This window comes from Epinephelus moara, chromosome 11 (assembly GCF_006386435.1).
Source record: "Epinephelus moara isolate mb chromosome 11, YSFRI_EMoa_1.0, whole genome shotgun sequence".
Taxonomy (NCBI): domain Eukaryota; kingdom Metazoa; phylum Chordata; class Actinopteri; order Perciformes; family Serranidae; genus Epinephelus; species Epinephelus moara.
This window is the reverse complement of record NC_065516.1, coordinates 31,900,832-31,913,500: the sequence shown is the minus strand read 5'-3', so window position 1 is coordinate 31,913,500 and position 12,669 is coordinate 31,900,832. Positions and strand designations below refer to the sequence as shown.

The following is a 12,669-nucleotide window of genomic DNA, read 5'->3' as shown; positions in this document are numbered from 1 at the left end:
AGTTCTTTCCTGAGATAAAATGAAACAAGATGAAACAGATTAATGCAATGATGAACTATTTATTTTTAACAAAAATAAACAATTGTGCAACAGCAGTTGAAATAGTGTGAAATACCTCCACACAGCAGATTCTCTCCTGTGTGGGCTTTTCGTTTTAGGCCATGCATGTCTACTTCACAGCTTTGCAAACTGCTGGTGAGCTGATTGTAAACAGGCAAGAGACAGAGTCAGAAATTGCGGGAAAATAAAAACCCTAAATGAGACAGATGCATGTTCTGAATGTGTTTTATCCCTGTCCAAGGAATGCTCCTAAAACCCAAATAACACCAGCGTATCCCACATGTCTTAATCAGACAAAGAACACTAGTAATGCTCTTTTAGAATCATATAATAATAATTTTGTAGTTTGTATAGTATGATTTTAGAGTGATTTCCATTCCTGCATCGCTGCGTCGTAACCCTAACCCTCCTGCTCTGTTTCAGCACTGGGCTGTTTTCAGTCTGAAGCCAGCTAACACCTTGATCCACCTCCCTCTGTCTGTACATCTTCTCTAACTCAGGCTCTGCAGAAAGGCTTTTACTAAAGCTCGGTGTAGATCTCACATCACTCCAGTTTTATCTCCTCTCCACTCGTTCCTTGTCACCTATAGGACTGAATTCAAAGGTTTACTCCTTGACATACACGGGCTAACCATTCTATAGTTACGATAAGACTTAAGGGAGGGCCTAGTTTCATCAAGGCAGAGATTTCTGAGCTGTGAACTAAAGGTGATCACAGATTGGCGACCATCTTTAAAAAATCCATGTGCTTTCCTTTGTTCTCTCCTGATTCTACACCTTTTTGTGTCTTGTCACATACTGTCTTCGCTGTCTCTTCTATCACTTCCTGTAAATCACTGTGTAGCTTCTATTTTTAAAAAGTGTGACATACCCTAATGACTGCATGCTAACACCAGTAGCCCTTTATGTTCATAGCATTTGGCCGTGGTCTCTAGGTAGACAGATAAACGATTATGTAACCGCGCTGAATCCATCTGTTTTGAGGACCCGATTAGAATCGGACTGATATGGTTTTAAAGTATCTGCGAGCCACGTGTGGCGTGTGATTTGATCAGCAGCTGCATCCTGCCGTGCAGACTGTCAGAGAGCGTCATAACTCAGCGCCTCACGTTCATGCTCTTAGAAAGAGAAGTCAGGGTCGTGTACAGCAGGTCTGCAGCGACATGCACATGTATGAGCGCTGAAGTTTGATGCAACAAACAGCTTGTTACATTCCAGTCCAGTAGAGGATGTGATAGCCGCTGGTTTCTGTGCTGGACAGGACCAACATTCCTACAGATGCTTAGATCTCAGCAGACCCTGGAGTGATTTCAGGGCTGCTTCTGGTTATGGAATTCCTGGAATATTATTGAATTTTCAGAACAAAATCAGGACACTCGTAAAGTCTCTGGAGAGGTTTGGGAATATCAGCTGGAAAACGAGAATGAGTAAATAAAATGTTAATGATCTGACCTCCTTTTCTCCTTTCCTCCACCAGACAACATCACCTACAGGTCAGGGTCGATCCGACTCGCCGGTGTACACCAACCTCCAGGAGCTGAAGATCTCTCAGTCCAGCCTGCCACCCGTCCCCTCCAGCTCCCCCCTCCACATCCTGGGCGACTGGGAGACCCACAAAGACCTGAGCGGGAGGCATTTCTACTACAACCGTGCCACCGGAGAGCGGACCTGGAAGCCACCGCGCACCAGGGACGCCAGCGGCAGCACCAGCAGTTTCCGAGCAGACAGCCAGGGCACACTGGAGAGTGAGGTGAGGGATGCTTAAACTAATCAGGTGGCATGGTGGCAGTACACTAAACTGAGAAATCACTCCTTTCCACACCACAGGAAACTAACAGTAGGTGTGATCACAGGAAACACAGGATTCAGGTATTTAGTTTGGATGTGTGACGCTGACGCCAGTCTGTAAATAAACTCTCTGGCAGTCGGTGTTAAACAAACAGGCTGCGTTTAAAGTGTGGTGGACCTCAAAGTACTTTTAATGGTGTTGTGGTTACTGAAGGTAACAGGAGTGCCTTTGATATGTGGAAGTCATGGTTTCCTGTCAGGTTGGAGTTTCCTGTCCAACTATCCAACACTGCCCTCGTGTGGCGGTTTAGTGTATTGCAGTTTTCTGTAAAGGAGAGTAAGGATGGCTTATTTACTTATGTGAGGATTTCTCTCTCTTTTATTTAATTGTAAACTAACATTAAAAGATTTCATGGGCAATTTAAATGTTACAGACCAACTGATCAATTTATTGAACATACAGGTTAATCAGTAATAAGTTGTAATAATCATTAGTAGCAGCCAAATTAAAACAGATGCGTCATTGTGTCAACATTTTAATGCTGTAGCTGACCAAGGTGGAACTAGTTTTAAGGGAATAGTTTGACGTCTACAGGTCCTTAAAAAGTCTTAAAACAATAAGGCCTTAAAAGTCATTAGTCTTAAATTTGAATTTGTGAGGTCTTAACCATATTCCTATAAGTAAAACGTGATTTGTCCAAAAACTGGTCCCAGATTTATTGAAAAGGTGTCATGAACAGGTCTTAAAAAGCATTAAATTTAACTGTCTGATACGTGTAGACACCCTGAAGACCAGATGACCTTTCAAGCAACTTCACTATCGCAGCAAATTTCTGATGTTGGAATAAAATCACGAGAGTTTTACCTTAGTTGGTTCACACTCCTGTAAGCTTAATAGTTTGGTGTAAGATGGTCATTAATCTCAATCCGAGCTGTCTTAAATCAGTCTATTTCTCATCTTGACATTCAAGAAATATCAAACAAGTTTAAAATTAGTGTACCTTTTTAGTCTTGGCTCATGCAAATTCTGAAGTGAGTGAACATTGTCAACAGCCAACAGGTGCACTCTCTCCAAACAGGAAGCAGCAAAGTGAGTAGACGGTAGGAAGATGCAAGACAGTGAACAAGTCTTGGTTCTTTTGCACTGTAGAAAAGGAGGAGAAACTGGTGGAGCTGTGGAGTGAAAAAGAGTCTGTTTAATTCAGCGTGTGTTTTATCCACTAACCAGCATTTACATTTAGTAAGAAATCTTAATTTTTGAAACCTCTCGTTCCCACAGTCTCCTTCCAATAAAATGGCACAGCCAACAAGTGGAGGCTCAAAATGTAGTTTATCTGTATAGATTATATTGATACCGACTTGTCAAGAATTCTGTCAACAAAGGACGCCTTTTATCTCGTGTTTCTAAAGTCACATCAGGCATTGTTAATATTTCATATTTCTTACAGGGAGTTTGGCGTACTATTTTCCACCAGGAGCAGGATGGGAAATAATCTCAAAAGGAATCTAGTTGTAGTCTTGCAAATAGTGACCCTGCAGGATGCTCAGTCTCTGCAAAATCTTATAGTGTGTGACTAAAATCTCACGTTACTTAAGATGTTAGAGGGTGTCACACTTCAGTCTTTTAAAGGTCTTTTTGAAGTCTTCTAATGTACACTAGGCATTTGCTTTGTTGAGGAGAGAAAAGAAGATTGAGATTACCCTCATGTTCTTTACGGTCAACATGAAGCTACAACAAGCAGCTGGTTAGCATAGCTTAGCAAGACTTAAAATGGGAAGAAAAAGCTAGCCTAGTTCTACAAAATAAAATGCCGTAACAGTCACTGCTAAGCTAACTGGCTGCTGGATATGGTAGCTCGTACTGTAATGTACAAATTTTGTGATACAAGAGTAAAATCTTTGTCTCTGTAATGGAGCAAAAAATGGAAATACTCAAGTAAAGTAACAGGATTGTAATGTCTTCATGAGTGTATTTCTTGTGTCTGCTCATGGGCCACATCAGTAAGATCATTAAACCTTGTGTCTTCTTGTCTTTGTCCTCCACAGCCACTGTCCTCAGAGGAAAACTGTCACAGCACCCACTCCAGTCAGTCTGACAGCCAGTACGGCTCGCCCCCTAGAGGCTGGTCTGAGGAGCTGGATGAACATGGACACACACTCTACGTCTCTGAATACACACAGGAGAAGGTACAGCCTATTGATTAGCAACCGACTTATAGACTGATCACAGTTGTCCACTAGGGGTGTAACGGTACACAAAAGTCTCGGTTCGGTACGTACCTCGGTACACAAGTCACGGTTCGGTTTTTTTTTCGGTACAGTAATGAAAAAAATAGACAACTATTAAATATCTTTTACTTATTGGTAACCTTATTAAAACATACCACCACAGCAGTTAACTCTTTTTACACAATTTTTGAATGAAACAAATATATATAAAATCCTGCTTTTTCACATTGTTTGAATGAAAATAGAAATATAAAAGTGAAAAATAAAATCCTGCTGTTTTTTTAACACATTTTTTGAATGAAAAATATAAATATACATTTCTGCTTTAACAGTTTTACTCAATTAAAATAAAAAGTATAGTGCAGCTGGTCAGCTTTAAAGCCTGCTCAGATTCAGTTTTACTAGGAACTTACTTAGCTTTCCCACTTTGTTAAAGTGCAGTAAACAAAACATGCTTATATCTAAAGTGCAGCTTAAACAATTTTACTCAACTCCAGTGGCGTTGGTTATTTCTTTAGCGCGATGGTCAGGGAAACGCTCTCTTTTTAAACGACAACGATATCGTAGTTTGCACCAGATTGCTTTTTCTAGTTGTGCCGGTTAACGTTCAAACACGGGTGGTGTCGCTTTAGATGCGTTAGCATGTTAGACGTGTTTCCATGTACATACCCGACTGCTGTTCTGCAGTGTCGGCACACTGCTTTTGTCTTGTCAACTTGTTTATTTCCATCTTCGTATTTTACCCTGAAACCAAAGTGTTCCCAAACGGAGGACTTAAGGTTTGTGGGTGGGTCTTCAGGTTCGTCAGGCTCTCTTGCCATGTTGTCAACATGCGAGAATGCACTGCACAAAGTGAAGGCAGAGATTTACGGTCGGACTCGGTCCGTCACTCAATTATGTCCGTCAGGGAACTAGATATTTTAAATGGTTCGGCTCGCAAAAACAGAATTAAAATAAAATAAAATAAAATAAAATAATATCCTGCGCCCAATAATTCGGTACAGGGTCATGCCGAACCGAAAGTCGCGTACCGAATGGTTCGACACAAATACATGTACTGTTACGGCCCTATTGTCCACAGTTTTTTTTAACGACTAGGCGACCAATGAAGTCTTGCCGACTAATGACCTTTCTGGTTGACTAACGTTTGGTCNCAATAATTCGGTACAGGGTCGTGCCGAACCGAAAGTCGCGTACCGAACGGTTCGACACAAATACATGTACTGTTACAGCCCTATTGTCCACAGTTTTTTTAACGACTAAGCGACCAATGAAGTCTTGCCGACTAATGACCTTTCTGGTTGACTAACGTTTGGTCGACTATCAGGGGTCGGCCCAGGTATCACATATCCTTGTTTTCCCTTTTCATTGATGCTGATTCTTGTTTGTGTTCGCAGTGGATAAAGCATGTGGATGAACAGGGCCGGCCCTACTACTACAGCGCTGATGGATCCAGATCAGAATGGGAACTGCCCAAGGTGAGATCATCCTCTGATCAATAGTGTCCATGTGCCTTTGTCTTCCCTATCACGTCCACCAGACGCCATTTAAACTAATCTCCTTCTCCTGAAAAGGGGAAACCTTCTCACATTACATCACCTAATACCAGTACCCAGTAACACACTTTAGTGTGACTCCTCCTGGTGTCTGGTCCTGTTAATGTAAGTGGATGAGCCCTGTGAGCTCAGCAGGAGCCAAGTGGGAGTTGAACCTTGGGTAAAGGACTATTACTGGCTCTTGACCTGCTAATCTGGGGAGCTGATCAGAATAGAGCAGTCCATTCTCGCAGTGGACATGGATTCATTCAGGGGACAGTTGAAGACGATGCCTACGCTGTAAGAGAAGTCCCTTTGTCCAATGGTGCTGTGGACAGTAAAAGGAGAGGTAGGCGAGAGGGAAGACATCGAAGGATATGCGAGAAGAACTCTGATTTTTTTAACTTCTGCTCTCCTCTCTGTCTCCGCAGTACAACATCTCCCCTCAGTCCGGTGAGGTTCCCAAGAGCCGCAGTCTGGAGAGGAAGCAGCAGGATCCCATCGTCCTCACCAAGTGGAGACACAGCACCTACGTCTTAGACCTCAACGACAAGGTAAGACTCAGCGAAGACGGCAGGATTGAAAATATGAGAAGTGATGGAGTTACACAGACTGTGTTGTCTGATAGGTGTGGAAACAGGTCCTGTTGTTGCTGCAGGTTTTCTGGCAGGCTCCTCGTCTGCTCTTTCTGTCCTATTGGCAGCGAGTTTAATCCCCGAGTGCTGATGACGCTCTCAGCTGCACAGACGAACAGGCTTACAATGGCTTAAACTGTCTCTTTTATTTTGGAGTCTTAATAAAGCATGGTGAATTATTTAAGTTAAAAGCAAGTTTGCTTTCATGTGTTTAAATGAGGATGTTGTGAATGTTATCAGACAGGAAGAACCCACCTTAAGTTTCTGTTTTACATCAGTTCCAGCTAGTTTTTATACAGATTCAGGGCGCAAGCTAACTTCCATAGAGCGAGATAATCCCATACAGCACACATGATGTCTTAAAAGAGTGTTATAGTAAATTTGTATTTAGACAAATCATAAATAGAAAGCTTCAGTTTGAAGCAACGCAGGTCGAGATATTCCGACTCTGTCCCTGGTGTGAGTCAAACTTGAGAAACACTGGATCCAACATTTTCCAATTCGCAAACAGTGGCATGATTTTGCTAGACGAAAACGTGAAATATCTTCAAATAGGAAAGAATAGTTGACATTTTCAGACGTGTCTAAAGGATATCAAAGAAAACATGACATTGGTCAACAGACTAAATGTGTGTGTAGGTTTATTCATGTATCATCAGCATAAAAACAAACTGCATAAAATGTAAGCGTCTTATTTAGGTTAGCTTGTCCCGTCACCTCTGTGTTTATTTTGCATGGCATTACAGTGATGTTTGTGTGTCTGACTGAGGACAACACTCAGAGTGAGCCGCTTGGATTTAAAGCTGTTTGGTTTTGGACGGAAATAAATGGATGCTAAACAACAGGGTGTTTTTTACACCCTTAAAGGGGAACTACGCCCATTTTCAAAATTCATACGTTATTCCTGTGGTCCAAGACATAACATTAGTAAAAGTGAACAACTCTCTTCCAAATCAGAAAGCTAGAGTGCTTATAGTCAAATTTGTGATATCAGGGTATTCAGTCTGGAGCTGCTCCATGGACAGTGAATTAGGAAAGTCGATGTCGATGACACTGAGAGCACACGGGAATGTTCTGAGTACATGGGAACATTTTCTGTTTCACAACTGAGAACTCTACAATAGAATAAAACTCAACTGTGTCTCCCATTCAGTGTCTATGGAGCAGCCCCAGACTTTATACTTGATGACAGCACAGGTTTGACACTTCCTTAAGTAACATTAACTTTTTCACATCTGAGCTTCATATCGCTCTGCTCTAAATTTGGCTGCTAGTGTCAAATTCCTCAGTTTATTTAATGACTGCAGGGTCCAACAGTGACATTCACTGTCAACCCAGCATCAACATAAAATAATTTTCCTTACACTTTAGTGGGATTTCTTCATTTATAGCCAAACAGACGCAGGTAACATGTTATAACTTCCTGTGAATATAATCAAGATAAACTGATACAGAAACATCAGAGGCTGTCTCTCGGCCACCCAGGAGAGGCACAGGAGGACAGGATTTGATCCAGCCTGGCTGACTGAGGGAAAGACTGCGGTCGAGCTAAGCTTTGCTGTCACTTGCATCTCTGAGGTCAAACTATCTGACGTTAGAATTGGAGACAGACAAAAACAGAGCTGAGGGAAGTCTCAAAGAACCCGATCAGCTGATTGTATCTTCTGCCCCGATGATTTTTGGTAGTAGTAAATGTTAAAACACAAGTTTATCGGGGGACTTTTAAACCAGACACCAAGTCTTAAGAGTGAATGAAATATATCGGAGGCTAACTCTGTGGTGGTTTCGTTGCAGTTCTCTTTCAAACTCTGGCGCTTCACTTCCGACTCGCACAAGAGGAGATTTCGTCTCTCTCTTTACCGTGATAAAGTTGGTACCACTTGTAGCCTCTCCTCTCCGGCGCCTCCTCTAATCAACAGATGATCCGTTTTGATTCACTGCCAGTGTCATGTAGAATTCCCTCTTATATAGCTGTGTAAATATGACAATCAACGCCATGTGCTCACTCAATCAAAAATGTCTGATTCATTGTTATCGTGGGTGAGATGAACAGGAAGTACGAAGCAGCACCTTAAAGTGAAATCTGAAATAACTCTAACTAGCATGTTGTTTGAACCCTAAATCCTAACTGTCCTTTCCTTCATCCTTACCTTCTGATGACCTAACATCCAACGCAACCGTGTGATTCCTCTCCAGGCTCCTGATCCATCTTCTCCTCCTCACTAACCTCAGACTGACTCTCTCCATGTGTCTTGTAGTTAGCCGGTAGCTATTAGCGACTCATCATGTTGTGCCTCTTGTTGGTAGGAGTGTGCTCCGGCGCCCAAGCAGAGCTCTCCAGACTCTGACTCCTGCCCCTCATCTCCTAAGCACCCCTCGACCGTTAGTATCCCAGCTTGCACTGCATCGCACCACATAATCATCATCAACATCACACTTCTTTCACCTGCAGATACAAACACGTCTTCCTCCTCATCTTCTAAAAACTCTCCGAGCCTGCTTTGCATTCAGTTTCTCCCATCTGCTGCATGCCACATCTAACTGCATCGCATCTAACACATTTTCCACCACCAAATATGCAGCTGTTCTGGCGCACTCTGCAGCAGTGTCAGGGCGCCCTCTGCTGGTGATATTTGGACATAACATGACGCAGCACAGCCACTTCCATTTGCTTCTCAAGCTTCAGCGTGTGAGTGTGTGGATGCATGTGTGTTTCACGCGTGTGTTCTAGCTGGTTCTTATCTGCGTCTGTGTCTCCACAGCCCTCAGAGAAGTGCGGAGTCCTCAATGTCACCAAGATCACAGAGAATGGAAAGAAAGTCAGGTAGGAATCTGACGTCCCAAAATGAAATGGACTCTTTCTAATCCCGATGATCTTTTTAAAGAGTTGTCTGAGTTATCTTTGTTTTACTTTGACGCACAGGAAGAACTGGAACTCCTCGTGGACCGTGCTGCAAGGTTCCTCCCTGCTCTTTGCAAAGGGTCAGGGCGGCAGCACCAGCTGGGTACGTATCCCATCAGCCCCGACACGCTCATGTTTCTGCAGAGTACCTGAGCTTTTTTTTAAGTGTTCCATTCATCTCTGTGTTATCTCTCTCTTCCTCATTTCTGCATAGTCACCTGTCCTCATGCCACCTGTGCTCTGAAATGTGTCATCCTCTGTTCATTGCTTTTGTTCTCCTCCTCTCCTCCTTCCTGAAGTCTTACTACCGCAGCGGCTCCATCCCTGAGCTGCTCCTCACTCTCCTTAGCAACTGGAAGCGCTCAGTCAAGCCCCGCCCTGCTGTCTCCTATGTGAACTGTAGGCCTGTGCAGGCTGCCGCTGTATGTCCCCTCTCTCTGCATGTGTTGCTCCTGCCTGTCTGTCAGTCTTTCATTCACTCCTGCTTTTGCTGACTGGGACACTGGTGTGTGTGTCTGTGTGTGTGTGTGTACAGCTTGAATTAACTGATCCTAATGTCAAAAAAAAAGGCTGCACTAATCAATAGTGTCATAATAACAATGGAGCCAATGCAGCAGGCGGCTGTTTTCAGCCCCAAAGCTCTGATAAGCAAACTATACACATGTTTTTGATTGGTGCAGGCCTAAAGTGATTCTTACATTTTCCAGTTGTAAAAGTCTCAGAGGAAAACAGAAATTTAAATAGTGAGTGGACCGATATCACAAGACCTTGAGAGTGAATAAATGTCTTAATTTTTTTAGAGAGAATATAACCAAAAGTCTCAGATCAAATACGGACATGTTGGGTTTAGTTGGTGGACTATCAAACCAAAGGGTCGGTATTTGACAACCTGGAAATGAGGCTCGACACTCAACTGTCTGTCTTAGGGCTGGGCGATATGGACAAAAATGAGTATCTTGGTATTTACAGGCTGAATGGCGACATTTTCTAGGAAACAGGCAGCATGTTTTCAGCTGCAGTTCAAAGCCACATTTGAGATATCACAAGCAGCTTTATAAAAACAGACTGTGATCAAAATGAAATGCAGAGACAGGGATTCCCCCCCCCCCCCACAGCTGCTAAACAGTTACACCTCAAAAAACACTAGTCCGCGGGGTTTCTGTGAAATGCTGTTAAGTTTAGTTGATTCTAAACACACATTAAACACACATTAAACATGGCTTAATAGAGACAGTTTCAAACACAAGTACACAAATCAGCTTCACTATAACTCGCAGCATTCACAGACAAACACTTGTCTTTATCTGGACACATTTTCCCCACAAATACAACATGCTAACATTATTAGCACAAGTCTATGGCATTTTACATTGTATAAACTAGCCTAGCAGCTAGTGAACTTTTCCTCTACTCATATGGAGCCAGGGACAACAGCAACATTTAACAAAGGTAACGTTACAAAATTTGGCTCCATTACAGCTCACAAGGTTCACTGACAAAACAACTGTCTTATACTAAACACGCTTTCCAAACAAATACAAAATGCTAACGTTATTAGCACAAGCCTATGGCATTTTACATTGTATAAATTAGCCTAGCGACAAGCGGAGATTTCCTCTGCTCACATGAAGCCAGGATAAATCACACACAAGACTTAAAATGCTATTTTGTGGAGGCTTTATTGTCTTCACAATTTATAAATAAAAGTAAATAAAAGCTTACAAAAATACACATGAGGTCTGTGTCGCTGTGATGTGTAGTTACATTTCTGGGGAGGTGCACGTCAGACTAAAAAGTGTTGCTGGAGAACTTAACTTGACCCTATATCGATATAAATGGTGTTGTCTAAATGTATGTCTTGCTTGAAAATATATCGATATATATATTGCACATAATCGTTATATCGCCCAGCCCTAGTCTGTCTCCAGAGTTACATATAGCAGCTTTAATATGATCATGATATAATTAACAACTAACTTTTTGCCTTTCTTGTAACCTGTTACTAAAAATGTGTGTATATTCATGAAGAGTTTCAAAATGATATTCACAGCGTTTGAGAATGTGACACCTGCTCCACCAAGCATTTTAATAGATTCATGCTCTGTGCTTTTAAACACACTGAGGATGTCGGGCAGTGATTCATACCCCTTCACATGAACACAAAAATCCACCTTAAACAGCAGCGTGTCCCTGTTGTCTCATCTTTGTGTCAGACGTGGACTCTCATACTGTTTCCTTGATTCCAGAAGTTTGGGAGCAACCAGTCGAAGCCGGAGTTCACCGTCGATCTGCGAGGGGGGTCGGTGGATTGGGCCTCTAAGGACAAGTCGAGCAAGAAACACGTCATCGAGGTATCGGACACAGTGGATCTGCTGTCAGGTTCCACTGCAGATAAACCTGCGCTTTGTGCAGTTTAATGTGCTCAGAAGTAATGTTGACTTTTCCTCCCTCAGCTGAAGACTCGTCAAGGGACGGAGCTGCTGATCCAGTCAGAGATCGACAGCGTCATCAACGACTGGTACCGGGCCCTCACGGAGACCATCAACAACCATGTGAGGGGACATCTGTCACTGGCAAAATCTTCCTCAGTTTCATGCCTTCTAGTCCAAGTTGACTTAAATCTGATTGTATCTAACCATGCATATCTCCTCCGGTCCAGGCCTGGGAGTCAGATGAGGCCATTGAGGAGGACATGCCTGAGTCTCCAGGAGCTGAGAAACAGGACAAAGAGAAAGACCACCGAGACTCCAAGAAGAACAGAGGTGAGACTGACAGAATGCTCCTAAAACACACTGTAAATGTATTAGTGTCTGAGGAATACACTCATATCCTGCCTGTCTTCCTCAGCGATGAAGACCTCTGTGAGCATGGACTCGTCAGACCAGAAGAAAACCAGGTTGAAGCTCAAGAAGTTCCTGACACGTCGACCCACCTACCAGGCAGTCCGAGACAAGGGCTACATCAAAGGTATTCAGACTGAGTGCAGCACAGGCAGCGGCTCCTGCTGAGCTTTTCTCACATGTGGATATGTGCCACTGTTTGAATATGGAACAGCAGCCGGCGTGTCTGCCTGCACAGACGACGGTTAAAAATGACTGTGTGTTTGGTGATTCACAGATCAGGTGTTTGGCTGCAGCCTGACCAGCCTGTGCCAGCGGGAGAACACATCAGTCCCCAACTTTGTCACGATGTGTATCGAGCATGTGGAGAACACAGGTAGGAGCGACACCCAGGATGGAAATGTGTGCATTCAAAAGAAATAGTATTACAAAGGTTGAATCAGTATACACTCACCGGCCACTTTATTAGGTACACCTGTTCTTTGACACGTGACTTTGAACGTGGCATGGTTGTTGGTGCCAGACGGGCTGGTCTGAGTATTTACTGGGATTTTCAGCACAACCATCTCTAGGGTTTACAGAGGATGGTCCCAAAAAGAGAAAATATCCAGTGAGCCAAAATGCCTTGTTGATGCCAGAGGTCAGAGGAGAATGGCCAGACTGGTTCAAAACGCTAGAAA

At 43.1% G+C, this 12,669-nt stretch overlaps 1 protein-coding gene across 10 annotated transcripts in view; it reads left to right on the top strand.

Annotated features, from left to right (window-relative positions):
• Nucleotides 1-12,669, top strand: part of arhgap12b (Rho GTPase activating protein 12b) — a 76,870-nt gene that overhangs the window by 58,680 nt on the left and 5,521 nt on the right. For 3 of the 10 annotated variants that reach the window (XM_050056217.1, XM_050056227.1, XM_050056226.1), the window contains 14 exons: nt 1,538-1,810; nt 3,895-4,035; nt 5,475-5,555; nt 6,044-6,166; nt 8,042-8,116; nt 8,555-8,629; nt 9,010-9,071; nt 9,171-9,252; nt 9,449-9,571; nt 11,396-11,500; nt 11,603-11,701; nt 11,809-11,911; nt 11,997-12,116; nt 12,267-12,365. In XM_050056217.1, the coding sequence (XP_049912174.1) occupies nt 1,538-1,810; nt 3,895-4,035; nt 5,475-5,555; nt 6,044-6,166; nt 8,042-8,116; nt 8,555-8,629; nt 9,010-9,071; nt 9,171-9,252; nt 9,449-9,571; nt 11,396-11,500; nt 11,603-11,701; nt 11,809-11,911; nt 11,997-12,116; nt 12,267-12,365 (1,561 nt within the window). The remainder of the gene's footprint in view (nt 1-1,537; nt 1,811-3,894; nt 4,036-5,474; nt 5,556-6,043; nt 6,167-8,041; nt 8,117-8,554; nt 8,630-9,009; nt 9,072-9,170; nt 9,253-9,448; nt 9,572-11,395; nt 11,501-11,602; nt 11,702-11,808; nt 11,912-11,996; nt 12,117-12,266; nt 12,366-12,669) is intronic. The other 7 variants (XM_050056218.1, XM_050056220.1, XM_050056219.1 and 4 more) reach the window with 7 other exon arrangements.